This window comes from Lutra lutra, chromosome 14 (assembly GCF_902655055.1).
Source record: "Lutra lutra chromosome 14, mLutLut1.2, whole genome shotgun sequence".
In the NCBI taxonomy this organism is placed as follows: Eukaryota; Metazoa; Chordata; class Mammalia; order Carnivora; family Mustelidae; genus Lutra; species Lutra lutra.
In genome coordinates this window covers 80,855,717-80,882,300 of record NC_062291.1, presented here as the reverse complement: position 1 = coordinate 80,882,300, position 26,584 = coordinate 80,855,717, and the positions used below count along the sequence as shown (strand labels likewise).

General features: G+C 50.2%; 1 protein-coding gene across 1 annotated transcript in view; it reads right to left on the bottom strand.

Annotated features, from left to right (window-relative positions):
- Positions 1 to 7,443, bottom strand: part of GPR26 (G protein-coupled receptor 26) — a 29,277-nt gene extending 21,834 nt beyond the window's left edge. Inside the window, exon 1 of the mRNA XM_047703549.1 lies at positions 6,726 to 7,443. Coding sequence (XP_047559505.1) covers positions 6,726 to 7,393 — 668 coding nt within the window. The 5' untranslated portion in view covers positions 7,394 to 7,443. The remainder of the gene's footprint in view (positions 1 to 6,725) is intronic.
- Between the last annotated feature and the right edge of the window lie 19,141 nt (positions 7,444 to 26,584).

Sequence of the window (26,584 nt, the reverse complement as noted above, 5' to 3'; positions counted from 1 at the left end):
GGCCCTCCTCCCATCGGTGACCTTCATAATGTTGTCCATTTCTCAGATGCTTCAGAATAACCCCAGTGAACACAAGAGCTCTGACAAAGATGTCCTAGTCGCAGCTCTGCCCTCATTGCTGTGTGGCCTTGGGGAAGTCACTAAACTTCTCTGAATCTGGTTCCTCATTTATCCAAGGGGAATTTCATGATAGCTGTAACTAGAGCTACCATTTAGCAGGTACAGAAATGACTCAACAGTTAGCAAGCTCTTGAGGAGTGAGAAGCTCCCTCCGGCACCCCCAGGAGGGATTATACTCACTGCTGAGGACCCAATTGTCTCCCCTCTCCCTGGTGCACCCAACAGTCCTTCCTTAACGACATGAGGAACACTTAAAAACAGATATTGGTAAAAGCTTCAGAGGTCTTTGGAAAGGTAAACAAACATATTGCGGTGACCTTAAAGGAAGAAAATCGGACACTGTACAGGCTAGAATGACCAACGTCACTACTGTACACTGTCAAAATCTATGGGGAATAATTCTCTCTGTTCTTGCAAAGCTTTGTCCAGCAGAAAACATCACATCATAAGCACTCTGCAGACACGTTATTTCCGTGGGTGCCCGCGGTTCAAATCTCAGCATCTGACATCCAGAAAACACCTGATCACTCTATGTGGTGTGAAGTGATGAACCCTTAAAAAAACTTAGAAAATTAAGTCTCAATCATTTTTTTTAAGTGACCTCCTCAAAAACAGATGATGGGAGAAACCTGTTCTGAAATAGGGTTTTTTTTTGTTTTGTTTTGTTTTGTTTTTTTTTGTTTTTTTAGTGAGCCTTAGAAATCTTGAGCCGACCAGACAAAGCAGCAAGGCCGTGAAAGCTTCCACTAACCTGGAGTCCTTTTTTGTGAATAGTGTGGTAGTAAGTGTGTGGCCCCAGAGCCCAATGTCTGGGTTCAAAGCCAGACTTCACCACTTAATTGCTGTGTGGCTTTAAGCAAGTTGCCCAACCTCTCCATTCATCAGCCTCCTCATCTCAGGGCCTTACTGAGATTAACATCCAAAAAGTACCTAGGACAGTGTGTGACTCAGTAAACCCTCAGTAACAATAATTATTATCTATTCAGCTGTTCCAGCATCCTCTGGAACTCCAAAACCACAGGACTCCCTCCCACTGCAAAAGTTTTCTTTCTGCCCTGTGCATGTTGGAGAGACAGACAGACAGAGAGACAGAAAGAAATGCAACCAGGGGCCATGCCAGAGAAAGTCTGACCTGACTCCTGACTCCAGTGCTGACCCCATGACACTCTCTGGCCTCCACGAACCCGGTGGAAACTGTCTTAATGGCCCCTGGCCTGCCACAGGTGTCCAAGGTAGACGCCATGTCTGGGTCACATCCACATGGATCTAGTCACACCTCTTCTCTGAGACACACTGCCTAGACCCCACTGCCTAGACCTCACATAGTCATGCACAGTACGGGAAACCCCCTCAACCACCTGACCCAGCTCACAGATGGAGAAAATGAGGCTCCGAGAAGAAAGGAACTTGCCGCTCTCCCCCAGAGAGTGAGATAGTGGCAGAGCTAGCCCCCGGTTACTGAGTGCCGGTCTGGCGCTCCTGATCAGGAAGCACATGGATGCTTCCCTGAACTCCTGCAAGAGGAGGGATCCGTCTTCCCCGCCCAGAGCTCCCCGGATTTCCAGGTAAGGCCAGGGGGGATGGCAGGAGAAGGAGGTCAACGCAGCCGTGCAACCTTCTTGCTTATCATTATTATGAAGCACAGTATGAGAGCAGCTTGCCTGTACCCAGAACAACAGAATAAAACTACCCTCCACTTGCTCTCATTTTCCCCCACCATAGCTCTGCAAAACGGAGCTCCTTGAAGTCTTGTAGCCCTGGGAGCTGCTGTTTTATTTATTTGCAGATGAGTCCCATCGGTGACCTTCACGATGTTGTCCATTTCTCAGATGCTTCAGAATAACCCCAGTGAACAAAAGAGCTCTGGCAGAGATGTCCTAGTCGCAGCTCTGCCCTCATTGCTGCGTGGCCTTAGGGAAGTCACTAAACTTCTCTGAATCTGGTTCCTCATTTATCCAAGGGGAATTTCATGATAGCTGTAACTAGAGCTACCATTACAAACTGGGGCCAGCCAGGTTTGTGACACGCCCAGGGTCCCACAGCGAGCTTAGGACAGAACCAGGACTCCTGGCTCCAGGGTCTGGGGTGTTTCCCTCAAATCCCACTGTCCTCCCTAGGACCACAGAGAAATAAGCAAGCTGCTCCAACTGCACAGACGCATTCTCCAGATGTTGCACAGGGGTAGCAGCTGGAGTCCTCAGGCTTATAGGCTGACTCTGGAGTGCAGGGGTGAGGGTTCTCCCTCACCCCTGCACTCCAGGGTCCCCCAATTTCCCTGGCAAGCAACGTCCTCCTAGAGTACAAGCAGATGCATCGGCATGGGGCATCCCGAGAACTGCCACAGGACACATCTTCCTTGTGATAAAGAGATGGGCTTTCCAGCACTATGACATGTGGGGCCAAAGAGATGTTCCCCAGTAGACGCCAATAAGTGGCAGAATGAACAGAGAAGGCCAGAAATATGTGAAGTGAGTAAATGAGGCAATCACAGCCAAAATCTTCCAGTCCCAGACACTGCCGTGCCCAGCACAATGGTCTGGGCCCTGAATGGTCCCCAGATGACTGCAATCGGTCTTCAGCGCATGCTCCAAGTACTCCCAGGGTAATCCAGATTGTTTTCTGGCTTTTAAAATAACAAAACTAAAGGCAAGGAAACAGGCTGACGGACGGTAGAGCAGACCTTGAGTCTGGGGGTCAGGACGCTAGTGTGAAAAGTCCTGTCCTCAGATCTCACAAGAGGGGGCCCTGTCCTGGGTCCTGAACAGTGAGGGGACTACGTCCCTCTCCATGAAATGAAGACTTCATGTGCCCACCCAGAGCCCACACCATCCATTCTAGATCAAGCTCCAAGTATCCGGAACACTGAATTCCCTGCCCAGATGCCGTGATCCTGCTTCCAGGACGTGAGCAGGCGTCCTCCCCAGGCCCATCCTCCTGGGGGTGACAATGCCACAGGTGTGCTCGGCTTGGAGCCTGAGGGGTGGAGGCTCCTCAGGGTACTGGGGAGAGCCGGGGTGGAGAGCAGAAGCAGGGGCTGTGTGCTTGGAGCAAGCTCAGCTCTCCCCACCACGGACGAGGCTGAACTCCAAGGAGCCCGAGAATTCTAAATTTGAACCCAGCCTTGCAGAGTGTTATAAATGTATGCTTGTCAAGGTAGGAGGATAGAACATATTTCATTTAACAGTTTGTAAGCTTAATTTAGAACTTCTAAATATTTATATAAATGGTTTGTGAGCCTCTATTTGCACTTTTGTCCCATCTAGAAATCTCAGGGGCAGAACTGGGCACAAGTTTTGGCTCAAGCCACATCCTGGATCTGTTAAATTGGGCAAATGACCTTGGCCTCCTTCCCTGGGTCTCCCAATTTCCTCACCTGTAGAATCAAGGGCACAGTGAGTGTATCTCGTGGGTCCTTCCAACTCCTACACCAAAGCTTGGACGCCCTCCAGGGTCGGCCCTTTAGCCAGCACTCTGCAGACGGTGATCAGAGGGATGAGTGTGCTTCAGCATCCCGTGGGGAAACCCCTAACCCAACCCGGGCGAGTAGCAACCCTCAGCTGGACTGGGGGAGCAGGGATGCCACGTCGGAACCCCAGCACCCCCCTTAGGTCCCACCTCAGTTGAAAGCCCACGTCTCTGGCAACAGCGGGGAGAGGACCTGCCATCACTCGTCTGGAGCTGTGGTTTGGGAAAATAGAACCGAGCAAGCTGAGCGATCGGAGGGCGAGGTAGGTAATAAATATTAGGAATTCCTAATGGCTTTACGAATGTCACAACTTGAAAAACCACCACAGGAAGACAGGAGTGGGGAACGTCTCTCAGGACAGATTAAACTGAAAACACAGGGTCTTTTGGCGGTGTCGCAACAAAGCAGTCCAGCCTGCCACTTACAGCGTTAAATACTCTGTGGGAAGAGCAGGCCCCAGCAGGGAGCTTTCTGACAAACGTCACCCTGGGCCTCAGGGAACTCAAAACGGGTCCCTCCTAATTAAGTCCCAGGAGGCCATAGTGTGGTGGCTGTCAACGAAAACTTCCGGGGAGCCAAGACTCCCCCTGCTGCCCTGGCTGTCCACATAAGGAAGCCTGGCTTTGGCTCATCCCCAGGGGCTCCTGGCTGTCAGCACCAAACCCGCCCAGGAGGCTTGGCTGATCTTTCCGGAACCTTCGTGCCTAGAGCTTGAGTGTTCGAGGGGCAGCCCTTCTCCATCAGACAGAGCTAGCTCTGTGGTTTCTCCTCTGTGCAGAGGAAGAGTTTGGAGCAGCCAGGAAAGAAGCTGTGGATCCGCTGCGAGGAAGCTGGAGCCCTCCTGTGTGGCCCGTCTCCCACCCTCTCACTCTGGGGACCCGTCTCCGCAATGACGGCGTGTGGGGTTCACTGAAGGGACAGTGCTGTCCCATCTGCCTGCTATGCCATAACCTCAGGCCGGCCCTTGGCCAGTGGGGCCTGTCTGAACTGGCCGAGGGCCATCCTTGCCCCAGAAGCCCTTCCTCTTCCCAGCGCAGACTAGTGCTATCCCTTGGCCCAGCAGGACCCCATGGCACTGGGAGTCGGGGCTCCAGAAAGCATCTCAGGCCTTCAAAGAGGTCAAGGCTCACCCAGAGGGGAATAGAAGGAGCATGCCGGCCTGGAGTCAGTGACAGATTCGCAAGAGTGGAGATGGGCCCATATCCCAAATGGGCTAAAAAGGAGCCATGGCTCCTCCTGTTCTGGAACTTGGAAGGGCAGCAGGGATGGGATTTGTAGGTTTGAGTAAGAACGGATTCCTTTCCTGGCTCAACGCCTTCTCTGCTTAGACTCACGGTGGGAGGGCCTGGGATAGGAATCGTTCTAGTGTCGGTTGTTCAACAACACTCCCTCAGCTTCTGAAACAGCCCCAGTCAGGTCCTAGGGATGCACCTTCCGGATTGAGGTCCTCCTGCCCCGGGAGAGGGCAAGGGGACGAGCTCTGCAATTGTGGCTGTGGGAGATTTCCCTAAGCGACACTGAACTATGACACGTGCCGTGAGTCAGCCCGGGTCACTGTGGTCAGTGTGCACGCATGTCCCCGGTGACAGGTGCACGTGCGGCCACCGGTCTGTTAGACATGCAGTTTACACATGAGCATATGAGACTGTGTGCGTGTGGCTCACACATTCACAGGCACGGATTCACAGGCCCTGGGGTCTTTGTGCTCTTGGTCATTCGGGTGTGAATACTGCACATGATTCCATTGGGAAGACTCTGTGGCTGGAAGCTTTGGCCCAGCTCGGAAGGAGGAAGGGCCATCCTGGGCGAAACAATGCCCATGCACACGCACGCCTCTGCCTGTGCAAACGCAGTGGAGTTTAAGGCTCTTCTTTCTATTGCTCGTGGGCAGAAACAGCTCACATTGAAGGAGCCCTTGCTCCGACTGACGCCTGCGGTCTGCCCCCCTCAGCCACGAGCTTGCATCTCCTTTGGTGGGGAAGGGCATTCATACCCCAAAGACCTGCTCCCTCACTGCCCCCAGCTGCCTCCTTTAGGAGCGCTGTGTCTACCTCACTGTCTGCACCATCTGGAAGCCAAAGCCCTCTGATTTAGGGTCCTGGGCGACAGAAGGGAAGCCTGCCCTTCCTGGGGGATGAAGAGATATAAAACAGCAAAGTCCTCAGAAACACCACCGGCTGTTTCCTTCCTTAGGTCCTATTCTCATAAGGGAAGCCAAGTGAGCTCAGGACACCTCAGCTGAGTTTCCTCCTTCCTTCCCTGAGATGCTTCAGGGGATGGCAGGACTTCCTAACGGGTAGCTGCCCCTGAACTGCCCCCATCGCCCGACCTGCCTCTCTGAGACAGTGGCCAGTTGAGGGTGGAAGGCAGTGTGGACAGGTTTTTCCCAGGAGCCTTGTGGGTGACACTCTCCCTCTGCAAGGGTCTCTGGTCTCCAAGTCGGGGAGACACAGGGCAGTGCTGTTTGCAAGAGCAGGAGGAGCCCCCTCCAGTTCCCTCAGAGCCCTTCAGATGCTCCTTTAAGGATCCACACAGGAAGATGCAGCCCAAGGACTCACACGCGCGCGCGCACACACACACACACACACACACACACACACAGAATCTGGAGACAGAGGCAGCACCAGACACCAGAGAAAGGAAAGACCCAGAAGAGCAGCACGTTCCCACCTCAAGAGCTCTCCAGGGACTTCCCCCAGCATCTAAGCCACAGTCTCAGGGCCTGATTAGAACCTCTTAACTAGCTCAAGCAGTGAACACAGATCCCTGCCTCCCCGCCGGGCTGTTAAAAAAATCCACAAACATCTCAAAGAAGCATCCGTCCAACAAAGTTCTGACTCTTTGTACCCGGGGACTTCAAAACACATACATACTGTGTCACGCACGTTTTTGGTAGCCCTGCTTTGTGGTTCTCTAAGCACCTGCCTCAAGACCGAGACCGCAGCCCTGGTCCCTCCCCCCAACCTGAGTTTTCCAAAGAAAAGAATGGAGGCTCCGGGGCAAAGGGGCCTGCCTGAGGTCGCACGCTGGGGGTCGTGGGGGTGGGGGGAGGACACAAGGACCCCTTCCCTCCCACTAAGAGCCCTCCCGAACCGAGTCCCCCCGTCCCCACCGCGGCCCTCCCCCTGCGCCCCCTCACCTGGGGTGGATGTCCACGAGCAGCACGAGCGTCTGCATGGTGATCACGTCGATGCGCTTGCAGTGGAAGCGAGCCACCTTGAGCACCTTGAGGTACGTGCAGCAGAGCACGACGAAGGACAGCAGGAAGCTGAGCGCGTGGAAGGCGCCCGTGAAGACGGCGAAGCGCAGGCGCTCGTCCGGCCGCCGGCTGCACAGCGTGCACGACGCGTACAGCTGGTGGAAGCCGAGCCAGGACAGGGCGAGCGCGGCGGCGGGGAAGGCGAGCGCGTGCAGCCACGTGTAGGCCACCATGAGCGCGGCGTCGCGGAGGCGCATCTTGGCGCGGTAGCTCAGCGGGAAGACCACGGCCACCCAGCGGTCGATGCTGAGCGCCGCCATGCTGAGCATGGAGTTGGTGGCCAGGAAGGTGTCGAGGAAGGCGGCCAGGCGGCACAGGCGGTCCCCGGCGGGCTGCCGCTGCGCCACGACGCCGGCCAGCGTGAGCGGCATGTTGAGCACGGTGCACAGCAGGTTGCCGCACGTGAGGTTGAGGGTGAAGAGCGCCGGCGCCTGGCGGCGGATGTCGGCGCTGTGCAGCAGGCACAGCAGCACCAGCGCGTTGGACAGCAGCGAGACGCCCATCGTGCCCACCAGCAGCCCCGCCAGGCCCGCGTCCCACGAGTTCATGGTGCGCGCCCGCCGCGGCGCTCAGGGCCCGCCACCCGGCGCCGCCATGGCGCCCCCGCCGCCGCCGCCGCCGCCCCGCGCCCCCCCGGCCCCCGCCGCCATGGGCCCCCCGCGCCCGCGCCCCGGAGCTGGCTGCCCGGCGCCCGCCCGCGGCCGGCTCGGCCTCCGCTCCCCGCGGCCCTCACCCCATCCCTCCCGCCGCGCTCTGCCTCCGCCGCCGCCGCGCCCGCCGGCTCCCCGGCTCGCTCTCGCTCTCTCGCTCTCTCTCGTCCAGCCCGCTCCCCGCGCGCTCTCCCTTTCTGCTCTCCCCTCCACTTTCTCGCTCGCTCCCGCCCGCTCCCGCTCCCTCTCCCTCCCTCTCTCTCCTGGCTGCGCTTCTCTTCCCTCTCTCCCACTGCTGTTCCCTCCGTCTGTCTCTCCCACCCCCAATTCTCTCCTCCCCTCCGCTTCTTCCCCCTCCTCTTCTCTCCCTCTCCGGAATCCGGCTGCTTCTATCGCAGAAATCCCCGCCGGGGCGCGCACACTCTCTCACACGCCGAGAGAACCGGCCTGAAGGCTCCGGTGCGGGGCGATTGGCTCCTTGCAGCTCCTCCGCCCCTCCAGCCCTCCCCTGTGTGCGCCCCAGACAGGCTGAGTCCGGGAAGTCTGTCTGAGAGAAGGGACGGATGCCTGGGCACCTCCACGCCTCAGTGCCACCTGCCCCAGCCTGAGCACCAGCCCCGTCAGACCTCCACACGGAGGTCCTGCCCACCAGTGCCCGAGATGCTTCCCGGGGCCGGTGGCTCCTCCCTCTGCAGGCTGAGCTGGGGGAACTCAGGGAGGCTCCTTTGGCTGAGAGCCGAAGCGACCCACATTTCTCCGTCCTGCGTGACCAGTGCACCTGCCGTGCTCCTGGGGGTGCTCAGTTTGCCAGGTCCCCTCCCCATCGCCTTTCAGCCAGAGCTTCTCAAGTCTGCTGAGGGGATGCTGCAACTCACTGTGACAACCTCTGGGCATCCCCCTCAGCCAGGAGAGGCCTTTATTTGACCCTGAGCCCTCGCAGTGGGCCAGCTTGTCTGTCCACAGACAGCCCCAGTAGAGCCGTGGTGTGGCTCAGCATCTCCAGCCTGAGATCCAGCTGCTGCCATCTGTCAGCCACACACACCATCTGCCCTGGGTCTGGTGAGACAGCAAGTTCCAGTTCATGAAGGACCTGGATGGCATAATGTGCCGAAGCTCTTCAGAGAAGGGGGAGGGCGGTGGGTGGTCTGGCTTGGTGGCAGCCTCAGGGACTCTGGGCATGCAAGGTATAAGCCTACCCTCAGGACGGTGGCCCTTCTGTCCTTTTACCAAGGCCCTGCTGGGAAGGTGTGTGGATCTGAGCTCCCTGCCCCCACCCTGAGAGGCTAACTGAACACTTACCAGAGCACCCCTGCCATCCCAGGACCCTGCACAAGTCACTGAACTTTGTCAAGCCTCGGTTTCCTTCTTTACCTTTCAGAGCTCTGGTGAACATTAACTACTGTGTTGCGTGTGCAGAGCCTTGTCTCCCTGGGGAAGAAACCCACCTAGTGGCAGCAGTCTCCACATCACTTGGCCCCCTCGCGGGGCCCACAGAATTCAGGGTTGGATACATGACTTCATTAGATTCTTGGTGTGGGACATCAGAGTGAGATGTTTACCTGTGCGTCTCCCCTGCTCCCAAAGACTGACCCCACAAACAGCCTCTGGCACAAGGTGGGTGTGTGCGCACTGCTGGAGAGTAAATGTGTCAAGGAATACATTTCTGGGGGGCACCATTGGGTCCATGATTCTCACACGTTGGTGATTCTCAGACTCACCTGATAAACTTGGGGTACTGGTTAAAAATTGAGATTCCTGGGTTATACTTGAGGTTTCCAAATCAACAGGTCTGGGCTCTGCATGGTCTGTGGGCTCCTTAGGTAACTCCAATGAGGGTGATCTGGGAGGATGCCCGAGGAACACGCTCAATGAGAAGTGGGCTCGAGGCCGGCTGGAGGTTCACCTGGAGGTCCGCTCAGCACCCTGGACACAGCCTCCAACAACGGCTTGACGTTCTGGCCTGGAGGCACATGCTGAAGGATCACCAGTGTGTATAGGGAGCACAAGGTGAAGGGCTAACTAAACCCTCATAGCACTTCGGCATTTACAAAACACATGCACACATTATCACACTGTATTTAATCCCTGCAACAATGACAAGAAAAGGACACTGAAGCTCAAAGAGCATGTATGGGCGAGTTGGTAAGGGAGGAAGCAGGTGTCAGTAGCTCCCTAGATTGGCCCTTTCTGCACACTCCAAAAGGCTTCCGTCGCCTTCTCAAGCAGGAGTCCTTGGTCGGGAACTTGAAAGTATCTCAACTTAGCAACATTAAAATGATGTCAGTGACCATGTGACCAGGTCTAAGAGCAGTAAGCCAATGAACGTGCCCACATGTGCACATGCAAGCACACACACACACACGTACACACATCATTTTGAAGATCATTTGCTTTCTGAATTTGTAAAGGCAACATTGCAAGGTTAGAACGCCAGAAAGACACTCGGAATACTGTAACTCGGTTTTCTAAAGAACAAAGTTCATTTTCTTCTGGTTGTGAACGATATTTCCTGCTCCTAGTGGGGCTGGAGGAGGATTGGTCTCCCTGGTGACCAGGTCCCCAGCCTCTGTGGCTTCAGCCAAGCTGGACCTCCCTGCATGCAGGTCCCAGCAGAGCCCCAGACATCAACAGTAAGGTCATAGTCACCAAGGAAGGGAGATACCTGTTCCTGCCCAGGCCTGGTGCTGGGTCCCCATTGCCTCTTGTGAGTGAACTCAAGCAGCTGGCACATCTGATTGGGAGACATGAGCGGTCAGCGCTTGGAGCCTGTCCTCAGGGGGATGCACTGTGACCAGATCTGTATGCCTGCATACTTCTCTGAGCTGGAGAGAAGTGATGGGATGTTCATGACAGTGTTAACACAAGTTATTAATTGCTGTAACTGGCCCCATTGGCGTGCTCAAAAACAGAACCGAGTCTCATCCTTTCAGATCGCTGAATACAGTTCCACAGAGAGACAGGCCCATGTGCCCATGGATAAGAATCATGGCCACACCCCTCCAGTGTAAATATCATGAGTCTGTCTTAGCAAATGAAGGAGCCAAGACTGAGAAAAACCCACAATGTGTTCAAGGTCACTCCAGGTGGGCATCAATAGGTAGGGCAGAGTCAATTAGGATGGCAGAGCCAGGATTAGAATCCTTATCTACTGGACATTAAAACCCGTGTTCTTTCCAATTGTGATACTTTATTTATCACACACCATTTGTCCCATGTGAAAGAAAATTTTAAAAATATGTCACATACGTGCTGGAATACACACACACACACACACACACACACACACACCATATATACTCATAATCAGAGGTGGTCCTTTCCATGGTTATCTTTAAAAAGAGGTGAAAGATTTATATAAGCTGAACAGAAACTGCAATGTGACCAGTGCTCGGAGAGAGGTCTCACTGAAGTCCATGGCCACAGAGAACCCTTCCCTTTAGGGAATCAGAGGAGTCTGGATTTTTGCAAGTGGAGGAGGGCCCAGCAGCTGAGAGGAGGATGTTACTTGAGCAAACGCCTAGAGGCCAAGTCTGGTGCATATTTGTGGTTCTGAAGAGAAGATGGGCCTATAGAATGGATGGAAAGAAAGGTGGTGGCAAACCCTGGATGTCAACCCAATGCCAGGCTGCTGACAGAAAGGTCAGTCCCTTTCAGATAATGACTTCCAGGACCTGGAGCATCCAGCCATCCTGGGGATACTTCCCTGCCAGCTTTCCACCTGAGCCCACCAGCAGATCTCCATCTTCACACCAGTTCCATACCTGCTAATTCACGTGACCCTATAGAACCTTGGGGATTCTAAGAGATAAGGACCAGATAAGGAAATAAATCCTAGAGGTGACATTCCTTGCCTAGGAGCATGTGGCTGGTAAGTGGCAGACCAGGGCTTGGAACCCCAGATCCTGATTGACTATCTAGAGCCCTCTCAGCTGCCGGCTCTGCCCAGTCCCAGAGTGGTACCTCTGTGGTGACACCTTTCCAGGCAGTCTGCTTATGCATACTCCCTTGCCCAGGCCTTCAAGCTGGTTAAGCAGAAACAATTGAACAGTTTTTCCAACAGGACCCTCAGGGCTCTGGCTTACTTGCCTATTAGCCGGCAGGAGAGGAACTGGCTGTTTGGACAGGGTCTTTGCTGCTCCTGGGTCTGCATGGCTGTCCCAGGCCCCCACAGACCAGGCATAGAAGGAAGTGGGCTCAGCAGAAAGAAGAGGAAGCTTACTGCCTGGCGATCTTAGCTGGTGATCTCCTGGGAGAGATGGGCTACCTCTGTCTGATGGGACTCATGATGCTAAGAACATTTACCAAAGTTGGTGATGATCCAGACATTCTGCCTACCTAATCTCACTTGATCTTCACAGCAACCCTATCTGAGAGAAGCTGAGGAAACTGAGGCTTAAAAAGCTTATCAATGTACCCAAGGTGTCAATTAAGGAGGAAAGGGATGTGGACCCTGTTCATATCATCATTGAGACTCTGCTATGCTGCCCAGATTTGGTCTCTTCTGATGATGTTCATCAACCATCACTCTCATCCTGCCAGCCTCTGCCTTCCTTCCCAAGCTGGATCTTTGGGGTGAACATCAGCTGGGTAGCGTAAGAAGTCAGTGTGTGACACATGTAAGCTTGAAAGCTCCTTGTTGGTCAGGCCTTCTGCTGAGTCCTTTACATTCATTTCCTAGCTTAGAGCTCATAGGATAGGAATTGTCATCCCACTTGTGGGTGAGATGATAGGGTCTTGCAGCTACGCAACTTGCCCAAGGTCTTACAGGCAGCCATGGTAAGTCTGAGATTGCAATACTGATCTCCTTCCTCCCTGCCCCCCGCCCCCACCCAGAGCTCTGCCCCTACACCAGAGTTGCCCCCACAGCTGGGCAGACAGAAGGAGCTACTGTCCAGCTAGAGTCTGCCTGGCCAAAATATAGGGCCATCCCTCTGCACTGGAACTTACTATGCCCACACAGCCAGCCAATGAGGTTTATGCACTTTGTCTTGAAAATCCATTAAACCTGCTCAAGGAAGCAGCAGCTCCTTTATTTGCAACCTGTACTGGCTCCAGGAGGGCAGAAGTGTGTGATTGATCTTCCTGAGTGTTAGACTGTGAGGCACTGAACCGGTCCATGAACAATGGCTTTTCCGAGTTTGGACTGACTTCTAAGAATGTCTGGCTTCTGCTCATTTCCTCTCTCTGAGCTCCAGTGGAGCAGCAGAGCTTGTCTTATATCCCCAGAACTAGAATCTTCAGCAAGGGTTATTTCTCCCAGTTTCTTGTCCCACTTCTGTCCCCACTCCCTCACAATTGCTGCATGGGGTTTAGGGTCCTGAGCAGTGGGAAGGCTCTGGGCTCTTGCCCAGAATTGAGTTCTGGACTGATCAGCACTGAGGTAGTGGACAGCTCCTCCCCTCCCAGTCACTTCTGCTCTCTGCTCATTTTCAAGAAACACTGGCTGTGGAAGCCCAGAGCTGGCCTCCTGCTACTATGTCTTTTGAGTTCCTAAACCAGGTCTTTAAAACAAGCCAAGCTCAACTACCATTTATTAAGCAGATTCTAGACTGTTTTATTCCTTTCAATATACTCAGAAACTGAGGCTTGGCCACACATCTAGTGAGGGGCGACATTCAGGTCTGTTGGATTCCAAAGCTCATGCTTTTTAACACTGAACTATACTGCTCTATCATTTTGGTAGGTGGACCGTTTGGAAACAATGTCTTCCACTTTCTTTGTCCATCAGCAGCTCCTGTAACATTTACAACACTGAACACATGCCAGGCTGCTCCCTGTCCTAAGGGTGGGTTGATTTGACCTGACTCCATTAAGTTTCCTGAGGACTGTCCCATGATCTGTACTTCTTTGGTCTACGTTCCCAGGGGTCTGAAAGGGAGGTATAATTTACTGGTGATTCTGAAGTTCTCCCAGTCTTGTCCCCACTCCAGGACTGAGGCCATAGTCACACGATATCCTCAGCAAACCATGGCAGGAGCCACTGGTCTAAGTACCACTTTCCAATAGTTTCCAGTGGGAATAAGCCCACTTTTCTGATGGGAAAGAGACCTTGGGTTGACAGTGTCATGCTGCAGATAGTACCCTGCACTGGAAGACAGGTCTAGTCTTCCAGTGTTTAGTCACTGGACAGTAGATAGATCTAGTCACCGCCTTAACTGACCATATGCCTTTGGACAGCTTTTTCCCTTCTCGTAGCTCAGATACTCCCCATCTGTGAAATGAAGTGGGTGGATGAGGCAATCTCACTTGCAAATTTAGGCTGTGTAAAGATGCCACAGCAGGGATTTGATACAGGGAGAAGGAGCAAGAAGGTGGGGGGTAAAGACAGGCATTGTGGGGCCTTCCTTCCCCATCTGTCTGGAATTCAACCCCTTCCACTACAGTGGCAGTGAATGTCCACGCATGACTTCAGCTTAAAAGGTCTGTATGGGGGCATGTGTGTGTGTGGGAGGATTAATTCCCCTCCAACTGTGCACTGGTCAGAACAATCATGGGGCTCATCTTTCTGCCCTCATCACACCTAAGGGGATTGTGTGTGCATATCAGGCCCTATTTTGTATATGATTCAGGAAGAGAACCTGCCCGTGGCTCTGCTGGGGACACAGGTGTGTGTGTGTGTGTGTGTGTGTGTGTGTGTGTGTGTGTGTGTGTGTATGTGTGTGTGTGAGAGAGAGAGAGAGAGAGAGAGAACAAGAGAAAGAAGGGGAAGAAAGAAAGTTGGAGAGGGAATGCGGCAGACTTAATAGTGACATGAAGATGATCTTTTCTCATAGTTTGGGAACAAAAGAAACTGAGGCAGACATAAACCTCCTACCTAATGATTCAACTTTGGGGGGTCTTTAGCAAGGTTTAGAAAGCAGGAAAAAAGTCATTTATTTTGCATGGATACTAAAGGGCACTTTTTGGAAAACCAAACTATTTGTTTAAGGCAGAGAGATAAGGGGGTCTTACAGAAAGGAGTGTGCCTCTCTTGGACCCAAGGCTGATCACTTGTTAACCTCAGAAGTCACTGTCCCAACCAGTGGTGCTTAGGGATCCTATCAAAAGGTGTCATGCTGGCTTGGGTCAACCAGATGGGAATGGAAGGCTTCACCCCTTCTTTCATTCCCCCACCGGGGAGGCAGCTCAGACACCAATCTGATTGCGGAGGTCATTCTGGTCTTTGTGCTCTAACTCTGATACTGGAAGCTTCTTTTTTCCTGTGCAGATTTTTTTTTTCCTTACTGAGGTTTGATCTACATAGTGAAAGATACAAGTCATGCCACGGATGAGTTTTGCACCATCCATGAAATTTACACACTCATTATGATTCAGAATATTTCTACCACCCTAGAAAGTTCCTTCATGCCCCTTTCCGGTCAACTCAGCCTGACCCCAGCTAACTACTGTCCTGTTTTCTATCATAATAGATTAATTTTGCAAAGAGCTAGAACTTCATATGAACGAAAATATACTTATGTGCTCTTTTATGTCTTATATTTTGTCTTATTTCTCTCAGCGTAATATTTTTTAGGTTTATCCCTGCTGGCATGTATTTAAGTAGTTTATTCCTTTGTGTTGTTGGGTAGAAATGGATTGTATGAATGTACAACAGCTTGTTTAGTTATTCTCCTATTAATGGACATTTGTTTTATATACGATTGGTGGATATTCTGAATAAAACTACTATGGACATTCTTGCACTCATTTTTTCTTAGTATACATATGTTTTAGTTCTCTTTAGTAAATACCTACATTTATATTTAACTTTTATGAGAAAGTGCCAAACGGTTTGCCAAAGTGTCTGTACAATTTTGCAACGCAACCGACATTAAAATAGGTTGTTTGTCTCTTTCCTATTGAGTCGTAGGAGTTTTAAAATCTATTTTGGATATAAGTCATTTATTAGATTTATCTGTTGCAGTGACTCTCCTAATCTGCCGCTTGTCTACCTCTTTTCTTAATGGTGTCCTTGATGACACATACATTTTAGAATTGGCTTGCCAACTTATTATTTTTTTTAAATGCTGGACTTTTCTCTGGGATGGCAGTGAGTCCCTAGATAGTTTGGGGGGAAATGTCATCCTTTGTATTTTCTCCTTTATAATGTTAATCTAGTGAAAGGCATTAACTTTGTAATGTAAACCAACTCCGCATTCCCAGTTGACCCTTCTTTTTCCTAATATTTCAAGGGTTTTTGCATCTGTGTTTTTGAGGAATAATCTACCTATGGTTTTATTTTCCTCTGCTGGCTTTTTCTGGTTTTGATATCAGGGTTATGCTTCCTCATGGAAAGACCTGTGAAGTGTTCCCTTTATAAAAAGCTGTCACACTGTTTTGCAAAATGGCTATGAAATTTTTACATTGTTACCTGAAATACATGAGAGCTTGAGTTTCTCTGCAGGCCTCCTAGCTCTTGGAATTGCTGGTTTCAAAAAGAATCCATTCTAATAGTGCGTGGAGGTATCTCACTGCAGTTTTAATCACACGTCCACATTCAGTAATCATACTGACTATCTTTTCATTCCTTATTTACCTTTGACAAAGTGTTTCTGATTGTTGCATTTTGAGACTGTTTTATAAATTTCAGGTACAAGTCCTCTGTTAAATATGTGGTTTACAAGTATTTTCCAATCTGTGGCTCATCTCTTAGTCAATGTGTTCCATAGAGAAAATGTATTTAACTTTGATAAAGTACAAATTCTCATTTTTTTTCTCTTATGGATAGTGCATTTATTGTTCTAAGAACTCTTTGTCTCGCCTGAAGTCAGAGTCTTTCCTCATATGTTGTAAAGTTGTAAAGGTTTATGTTTTATGTCAGGTACATAATTCATTTTAACTAATTTTTTTATGAGATGTGAGGGATTGGGCAAGATTCATTCTTTCAGATATGGATACCCTACTGCTCCAGCACCCATGTGTTCGAAAGACCATCCTCTCTTCATTGAATTGCCTTTACAATTCAGTGTATTTTCATTTATTTTGGGGTCCTATTTTGGACCCTATTCTCTTTCACTGATCTCAGTATCTGTCCTTTCACCAGTATCACCACATGTCAATTCCTGTCGCTTTATTATGAGTCTTAGAATAAACTGTGATGACTCTCCTTTATTGTTCTTGCTTCTCAGAATTGTTCAAACTAATCCGTTTACTTTCCTCCCCATACAGATTTGGGTATTGGCTTGTCAATATCTACAAAACAATCCTATTCAGGTTTTGTTTGGGAATGTGTTGAACCTACAGAACATTCAGGGAGAATTAAGTATCCTAGCAATACTGAGTCTTCTAATTCATAAACATGGTATGTCTCTCTATTTAGATCTTCTCTGATTTCCTTCATTAGTGCTATTGAGCTTTCAGATACAGGTACTGAAAATATTTTGCCTCTGAGAAACAAATTGATGGTTTTGGGTGGGCATGGGGTGAGCCTGGTGGTGGCTATGAAGGAGGGCACATATTGCACGGAGCACTGGGTGTGATGCATAAACAATGAATCTTGGAACACTGAAAAAATAAAATTAAATTAAAAAATATTTTGTTATATTTTTCCTAAATTCATTTATACCTAAGTTCATATTTTGATGCAGTGTAAATTGTGCCAGATTTCTATTTTAATTCCACATTGTTCATTGATTTTAGATAGATAGATAGATATGGAGAGAGAGAGAGTTCATTTTGTATCTTGACTTTGAGAATTTGCTTAATTCCTTTATTGTTTCCAGGAGATGTTCTGCAGATTCCATGGTATTTCCTATGCAAGCAATCATGCCATTCATAGCAGCATGCCTTTTGTTTATTTTCGGCTGTCTCATCTCATTGGTTTGGACTTACACTAGGTTAGGAGTGGCAGAAGTGCGTACCCTCGCCCTATTCCCAGTCTGAGGTGGAAATACTTATTTAGTCTTTTACCATCCATTGCGTTTAGCTGTGTGTAGTTTGTAGATGCCATATCTCAGGCTAAAGGGGTTCCTTTTTATTTCTAGTTTACCAGTGGTATGGATCATGAATGCACATTGAATTTTGTCAAATCTTATTGCTATATCTATGGAAATGATCATGCAGGGTTTTTTCCTTTAATCTCAATATAGTGAAATATATTGATTTTCAAATGCTGAACTGGCTTTGCTTTCCTAGAAAAAAAACAACAACTCTGTTTTGATGTGCTTTCCCTTTTATATATTGTTGAATTCCTTTTGCTCATGCTTTGTTGGGGATTTTTGTATCTATATTCATGAAGGGTACTGGCCTACATTTTTTTCCTTTGTAATATCTTTGCCCAGTTTTGGTATCAGGGTAATACTAGCTTCAGAATATCAGTTGGGAGGTGTTCCTTCTCTTTTAACTTCTGAAAGATCATGTATAGAATGAATACTATTTATTTCTTAAATGGGAGAATTCACCAATGAAACTCTCTGGGCATGTGGTTTTCCTTGTTGGAAGGTTTTAAAGTATGGATTCAATTTATTTAATAGAAAGAGGATGACTCAGGTATTTTGCGTATGTCATCTCATGAACCTCTCCCAGTGCTCCATGAAGGGGTGGGGGAGAGGCAGCCTAGGAGGGCAGAGGGAGTAGGGATGAAAGCAGCAGGATTAGTCTTTCTAGAACTTGTGGATGGTAGGCGCTTATGCGGCTCAGCACATATACTACATTGGTAAGTTAAACGCTCTATGAAAACTAGATGCAGAAAGTGTCTGTCCCCACTCCGGGGGCTACAGTGTGGGGAAGCTGGGCTGCACTGACCAAAGAGGACCACCACGATAGCAAAAATTGAGAGTGAAAGAGAACTTGGGGGCCAAACACAGCAGGTGGGGACAGGCATTCTTCATGCCAGGCTGAGATAACTTGGACTTCATATTGTTAAGCAGCTCCTGGACCCCAGAAGAAAGGCTTAGGGCTGAGCCTGCTCAATAAGGAGGCAAGTGGGCCGCACAGGCTGGCATTGGCTCCTATATCACACTCAGAAGATTTTCCAAATAGTGACCTAGTCATTGCATTCTCTATAACATTCAATATTACTAAGACCATACCAAGTATTGCTTTCACCTCAATTGCCTAGCAAAAGATAGTTTGGCATTATTATACCCATTTTGTAGATGCCTTGGGATTTGAACATCCATCTCTCTTCCCACCCTGCTGTCATCACCTCCTGAGAGAGTTTGATCTAAAGTGCCTCCAGCAACAACTGATATGGGGGGATGCAGGTGTATCACCCAGGTTTGGGGGTGGGAACCAGCCTGGGAAGTGGGCCTCAGGAGAGAGCGGGGTTCTTGGCAAAGCCTGTTCATGCTCTTAGAGAAGACTCGTGTGCCTTTGCCAACACTGAGTCTTCTGGCCAAGCCAGCACGGAGCGCCAATTGAAGATTTCTATTTTGTCAATAAAACCGCTTTTTGTTTGTTTTTTAACAGAGAACACTTTTGTTGGGGTTTTATGTACCAAAGACCTTCTGGTTATTGTTGGCAACTCACTGTCTTTCCTTGAGTGCCTGGTCCCGTAGTTTCATGTCCAAAGCGTTGGGGAGATGAGCCTGCATTTTGAGTGACCCGATGCTCCTGAGACATCTCCAGCCCCATCCCCTTCACACTACTCACATTCAAGTCCTTCATGAGGCAAGCCTGGTTCATCAGAGTCATGGTCATTGAGTGCTTATAGGACCCTGAGAATAGTCTATAGTCTATGGCACCCCCCAAATTTTACAGATGGAATTGATAACCTGGAGAAGGTTACATAGCACTTGGACCTAGAACCCAGACTCCCCAACCCTGCCCCCCAGCAAAAAATGTATCTCTCCTCATTTCCATTTTATAAAAGAAAAGACAGAACACAGGGTGAATTGATTCCCCAAACCCCATCCTAGCCCCGCAACCCCCGGGAGATTTGGAGTAAGAGCCCTATTTCCCATGTAGATAGTATAACTTACTTGCCTTCCAAAGGACACTCTCCAGAGTGCTGAGATGGTGACATGCGCGTCAGAGTGGCTGCCAATCAAAGCCCAACAAACAGGGCCCCTCAAAGGCTAACAGTGCTGGAGGAAGAGGGAGAGCCTTAGCCAGGAAGTGCCTGGGTCCGGGTGAGCCTTCTCTTCCTTCCGAGTCCCTGTCCTTCTGGGTGGTTCACCGCAGGCTATGTTAGCAGCAGTGAAGGACTCTTTCAGGAATGGACAAGGTGTCTGCAGACACAGGCCAGAAGGCCCAGTCCCCTCCGTGGGACCCTGGAGGTAACCAAGAACCATGTCCTGGCTGAGATGGTCCCAGGCCCCGAGAAGAACTCACCTTGCTTCAGCCCAGGAAAATTGGCCTTGAGACATGTTACTGTCTTCTTGTGGATACCCAACCTCCTGTGTCCTTTGCCAGACCCTCTCTCCTTCCTACCTGCTCTGCATCCAGCATTCAGACTCCCCAGTGCCTGCACTGGTGATTCTGTGTTATTTTGTCCTTCCACTCCATAATGTATCATTATCCCCATTTCACAGACAGAGTTTGGGAGAACTGGTCCAAGTTTTCCTATAAGAACTGGCAGGTCCAGCATTAGGAACATGGTCTATTTCACTCCAAAACCCATATTCTTGGGGCACCTGGGGGCTCAGCTGGTTGAGTGTCTGACTCTTGGTTTCGGCTCAGGTTATGATCTGAGGATTGTGAGATAGAGCCCCGCTGCCAGCTCTGTGTTCAGCGGGAAGTGTGTGTTGGAGGTTCTCTGTCCCTCTCCCTGTCTCTCCCCCAACTTGCATTCTTTAAACAAACAAATAAATAAAATCTTTAAAAAATATGTTCAAGGCCCACATCCTTTGCCAAGTGGCCTCTAGGCGAGGCCATCTCTTTTATCAATTAAAAGAAGGAACAGGAACAGTCAGTGTGTGAACTCAGGAGGGCAGGCTCACTGCCACTGGTCACTTCCTCCCACTGCTTCTGGGAGCTTTCGACTCCCTCTGTCCGGGCTCAGGTCAATTGTGTCCAGGTGGACTCCACTCCATCTTCTCCATTGTGAGTATGGTGCCCACAAGAGAATGGCAGGCCAGTGTGATGTTGCCAAAATCCTGCAAAACTGCCCTGAGCTGTCCCCCGTCTCTTCCCCACAGCTTCCAGCTACAAGAACCCAAATGGGCCAAAGCCCAATTGTTGAATCTCAGAATGCTTGAGCCAAGACCCAGGGCTTTGGTTCCCCTGGAATGGACTGTGCTTTTTGGTAAGGCTCACTATACAAATCTATGGGGAAACTGAGGCTCTTGTGGGAAGGATTGAGCTCATACAGGTAGACTGGGGTGAGGTTCCTCAAGATGGGGGTTTTGGGAGGAACCCTAGAGAACGGAGGAGAATCTGTGAAAGGCTTTCCATGTATGAGAGCTGCTTTTTCCCTTGAGAAGTTCACAGTTGGTTCTCATTGATTATTTAGGACATCAGCTCTGTGTTCATAAGTTAATTCTAAGAAGTCATCATAAAACAATTACGTTCACTTTCCTATGTGGCATCAGCTCACTCCTTCTTCCCTTCAACCTGGTACAGAGGGTCTCTGGACCTCACTGAAGGCACAGGGCAAGTGTGCTCCAATCCTGGTCCTCGAGGCTAGTACCTACAAGTAGTAGGTGCTTGATAAGGACGTGCTGGCTGACCGAGGAACAGGTAACATCTGAGCTAAGTCCTGAACTTGAACAAGGAGGAAGAGCATCTTTGGTAAAAGGCGGAGTTTATGCACACCAACTGTGAGATCACTGGACACCTGCAGGGTATCTCTGGTACCTCATGTGGAAGGACCACACTAGTTTTCCTTTAGCCTTGTCTCAGATTAAGGTGCAGGTGGCACGAACCACAAACGAAGGGCACAAGCAGACACTCTGCTCCCATTAGAATTGAGGCCACCTGTTGGGACAAGGTTCAGTGGTGTTGGCAATTTGTCATGAGGTGGTGTCCTGGAGGTGTGAGCTCCCTCGGATCAGAAGGTGACACTTTCCCCTCCCCCCAACCCTAGCTGGCCTGGGGGAGGCTCCACGTTCCTTCCTCATACTGTACTGGTCTTCTTTCGTGTGGAATGTGGTTGCAACGTCCTGAAGAGCTGACAGGAACTGAATTAGAGAACACTTGTCACTGTCAACACCTGAGAAACGAAACCCAGGACAACTTAGCACATTGTTGTTTTTGAAGATTGTGTGTCTATTTCTGAATATTCAGCTGGGGCCGACAGGATGCTGTGTTTGTTTGTGTTTAATTACACACACACACACACACACACGTGCGCGCGCGCGCGCTTCTGTCTTTGTTTTCTTTCCCGTAGCAACAAGAGAGCATATATAAAAACCCAAGGTGGTAGCATCAGACCTTACCATCCCTGATGTTTCTCTTTTCCATAATTCTGGTCGCAGTTGGAATTACTTGTTCAATTTTCTTCTTTTCTATCAAAAAAAAAAAAAAATCTGTCCCAAGAGGACAGGCATATAGTCGGTTCTTTTAGGAAGAGTGTTGTGTTTGTAATTGGGACAGAAACCCAGCTTGAACTTGTTTAGCAAAAGAAGAGATCTCTTGGAAAGAAACTGGGGTGCCCCTAACCTTGACTCAGGGACTGTCTGTGCCTCACAGACACCTGCAAGCAGCCCCAGGAACACTGTGCTTGCTGTCCTCCACCTTCTGTCCCCACTTGTCACCATGCCTTTCTCCATATCAGCTTTCTTCTCTGTGCTGGTTTCATTTGTCTGGTAGACATTGTGATGACTGAAGACCTATAAACCTCGCATGTTATCAGTTTACCTTCAAAGGGTTCCCAGTCCCTTCTGTTAGTTGGACATGAACAAATCCCAGGGAAGAGCTCTGAGTGGCTGAGCTGGGTCACATGCTCACACCTGAGCTGAGGGCACTGCCGCATTCAGGCAAGAATGCTGTCAGAGAAGAAGAATTACTTTAAGTCGGAAAGCTGTGCCGATGCATTGTGGTCTCTGTGCTTTGTGCCTGTGTGGTGGACAAAATAACAAATGAAGGTTCTTCCAGGGCTGAGAGGGAATTCCAGAGTGTAAAGTACATTTGCCCCCACTTTAGCTAAAAGCAGATCAATCAAAGGTCATTTTATAACGGGATCAGCCCCAGCCCCTGGGGCCATGACAATGGCAGGGGTGAAGAGGGAGCTAAGTTTAGCTTCCAAGGAGGGGAAGGAGGTATAACAGCGTGACCTTGATTATGCTTGGGTTTTTCGATTTTTCTGGGGTTTTTTTGGTTTTGGGTTTTGGGGTTTTTTTTGGTGGACACTTGGTGCCCCTGAGCTCCTTGGGAACTTAAGACACTTGTGCTGGCAGGGGGCGGCTGCCAACAAGAAGGGACAACTAAAGAAGGGTGGCCCAAGATGCTGGGCCACACCCACGCCCCATAGAGGTGATGGGGGTCCAATGCAGGCCCGAGGGCCAAGAAGGCTCCCTGGTAGCCGCCATGCACCCTTCCTGCTCCCTGTCCCCCATTTTCCGCTTCCCACTGGCAGGGGCTCAGGCTATCACAAAGAATGAAGAGCAATTCAAAAAGGAATTAAAAACCACGGCAGCCCTGGGAAAACATCTGAGGCCAGTAAAATGGAGGGCATGTGTATGGCTGGATGGTTTTTCTACATCTTTGAATGTCTGCCTGTGAGTAGAGAAAGTTCCAGAAGGCAGCTTCAGACTTCAGCTGAAAAATCATGGCTTCGATGGTGCTTTCTGTATGCCAGGCTTGTTCTCAGTGCTTTATCTATACTAACTCATTTACAGCTCAAAGAACTGCCTAGGGCAAGTGTGGTTAGTGTCTCCATGTGTCCAGGGTTGACTAGTGCCCCCCCCCCAAAGTCATGTCCACAATGAACCTCGGAATGTGACATTCTCTGGAAACAAGGCCTTGGCAGAGGTAACTAGTTAAGAGAAGGTCCTACTGGACTAGAGTGAGTCCCAAATCCAGCGTCTAGTGTCCCCATAAGGAGAGGGAAATTTGGGCACAGACACACAGACGTGGAGGAAAGACAGGCATGGGGAAACTGAAGCAGGGATTTCGGGGACTCTGACACAAGCCAAGGACACTGAGGAAGGCCGGTGATGATCGGAAGCTGGATGGAGCATGGAGGGGCCCTCCTCGGTCGGAGCGTCTGGAGGGAGCCCACTCAGCAGACTCCTGGCCTCTGGCATTTTATTGGAGGAGCGCCCCACTGGACAGAGGAGTAGACCACGCCATGGAGGGGTTAGCCTGGTCCAAAGCCCCTCACTGGAGAGGGACAGAAGCAGAAGGGTGTGAGGGAGGCTGGGGCAGGGACTCGGGGCCTGGAACTGGCCACCAGGGACACAGCGGTGGGAGTCCCTCCTGGGTTCTGGTCTACTCTGGCCCCTGCTCTGGAAGCCAGGGCATCCTGCCCACCAGGTGGCAGAGTCTCCTTGGCCCCCACTCTAGCCCCATGGCTTTCCTTCTGGCATGGGGCTGACTACAGTCGACCGGCCCCTCCCTGAGGCTGCTCCCGCACCTCGGTGGCAAGTCCACACACAGCCTGGGCTGCCGTCCACCCGCCTCCTCTCCCTTCGTGGCACAGAAGCCCCTCCTGGATGTGGAGCCTCCCTGGGCTCCCAGGCATCGGAAGAACCGACCAGCACACTGAGGCCGGCCATTCGTGCCGCTGGCTGGGTTGGTTTTCCTACACTCCAGCTTTCTCAACTTGCTCAAAAAAAAAAAAAAAAAAACCCGCTCAGGATCAGCTTTTTGCTATTTTTTTCTAGCTCCTCATGATGAAAGTAAGAGGCGTGCGTCAACATTTGGAAATAAGGAAAGAGCTGACCACACCTCCCTCCTCCAGGAAGAGGTGGAAACAGTTCTGGGCGTTTCTTTCTCATCCTTTTCTAGGCTTCTTTTTGCTCATTTGCTTTCCTTGATGGGGATGATATTGTCAATTGCCCTTTTTACTTAATGTTATAACAAATCTGTCCCACATCTCAAATTCCAAAGGTGACTACTTGAATTGCCACTGTCTACCTGAGTATCCTACACACGCCAGAGGAGTTGTAATTTTTCAGAATTAGAAATTGCTGCAACAAGCACTCCGGTTTTCGTTTGATGACTCCTTTTTAAAGAAAGCTTCACAGCAATAGAATTCATGAGCGCAGACATCTTCAAGGGTCCTGATGTCCGCGGTCAGGTTACTCCCACAATGGAGGTAGTGAGCTGGTGTGCCCACCAGCTCCGCTTCTCACTCAGTGGGCTATCCTTTCTCTTTTCAGTGCTTAGTAATTTGATGGGGAGAGGGTTGGTTCCTGGTTCCAGTTTGCATTTCCTTGATTGCTAATGAGGGGAGCGTTTTCAAATGTACTAGTCATTTACATTTCCTTGTTCGTGGATTTTTCTATTTGTGTCCTGGCCCCAGTTCTCCATTCTTCCCTTGTGTGTTCTCACCAGTCCAGGGGAATGCTTCCCTTGGGTTATTAACCCTTTGCCTGCCACTAACCCTACTTAGAAATATTGTCCATGGACCTGGGTGGTACAGTTCGGATAAGCCTAGGACTCTTGATTTCGGCTCAGGTCAAGATCTCAGGGTCATGAGATTGAGGCCCATGTCGAGCTCTTTGCTCAGTGTGGAGTCTGCTTGGGATTCTCTCTCTCCCTCTGTTCCTGCCCACCCCTGCTGGCACCTATGCGCTCTCTCTCTCTCTCTCAAATAAAAGAGGAAGAAGAAAAAGGAGGAAGAAGAGGAGAAAGTGGAGGAGGAGGAGGAGGAGGGAGAGGGAGAAGAAGAAGGAAAAGAGGGGGGAGGAAGAAGGGGAGGAAGGAAGGAAGGAAGGAAGGAAGGAAGGAGAGGGAGGAGATATTGCCTCAATTGTTTGGCTTTTAAATGAATCTTTTATTGCTCCAGAAGCTCTACAGGAGCACCCAGAGCATATTGTTTTGTCCGTAGGTCCCTGCTACTTGCCAAATGTCAGACTTGCTGAAGAGACCAGGCCAGCCCCTGCATGTGCATTATGGAACAGGGGAAATGTAGTTGAGCAAAAGTGAAAATGAAAAGCTCTCACATTCCTACCACTTGGAGCTTTCCGCCACTCACACCTCAGTGCGTATCCTTCCTTTTTTATTTCACTCAGATGAGATCATTCTGCACATAATGTTTTATAATCCGATTGTTTTCAGTAAATAATCTCTACTTTGCCATTGGTTTTGGGACATTTTTACATCATCTAGTCCCCAGACCATATTCTAATTTCCCTGACTGACCCAACCCCGTTCCCTAGAGCTGCCTATTCCAAAGCAGCATTCCATGTGGGACCTTTCAGAGAATACTGCTGGGTGCCCAGGCCCCTGCTACCTCAGCAAAGTCCCCATAAAGTGACAGACTTGTGGAGGACACCAGGTCGGGTCCCCTGCCCACAAAACCACCAGCTGCTTTCTTAGGGTGTCCTTAACTTATTCCCTCCCCCACCTTCCCTCGAACCAGTTTTTCCCCTTTAATTTTGATTGTCTTTCTTAAAAACACAGTCATTTTCTTCTCTGATTTCATCCCTCCTCCCTGGATTGTGACAGCCTTTCTCTGTGTCTTCTGGTCCCTTCCTAGGCAGGTTGGACGCTGTCATCCAGCCCCTTCTGGAATCTGGAGGGATCTTTGCATTATCCTGGCATTCGAGCCACTTACGAAGGAAGAGCATTAGCCTTCCTGAAACTCATTACAATGCCCTGGTGGGATGCCAAGCTGGCTGCAGGCTCAGGGATGCTGGGATGCCCCAGTCTCGGGCAGGGAGTCTTCCTCCAGAGAGAGTCGAAAGCGTACATTTTACACATTTCTCTAATTTTAGGGATTATCTTGCCTCAGCCACCTGCCTCAAAATCAAAAATATCCCAGTCCTCGAGCATTCAATCTGCTTTAGCTGCACAGACCCGTTCACGAGGGCCGCGGGTCTTCCTGGGAACCGTGTGCTCCAGGGAGCCATTCCTCACGGGGTCTGTTCCAGAGAAGCTTGGCGTAGAAGGTGGCGGAGAGGGAGAGCGGAAGCCAGGCGAGAGGGAGGGAAAGAGGAATACAGATGGTGTGCCCGGCTCTGTCTAATTCATCCGTGCACCTGCAGCACCAGCAGCGATGCCCAGAGACACAGAGGCCAGGCTGAGACCTCCCGAGCCTGGGCACACGGTGCTCATCCCTCC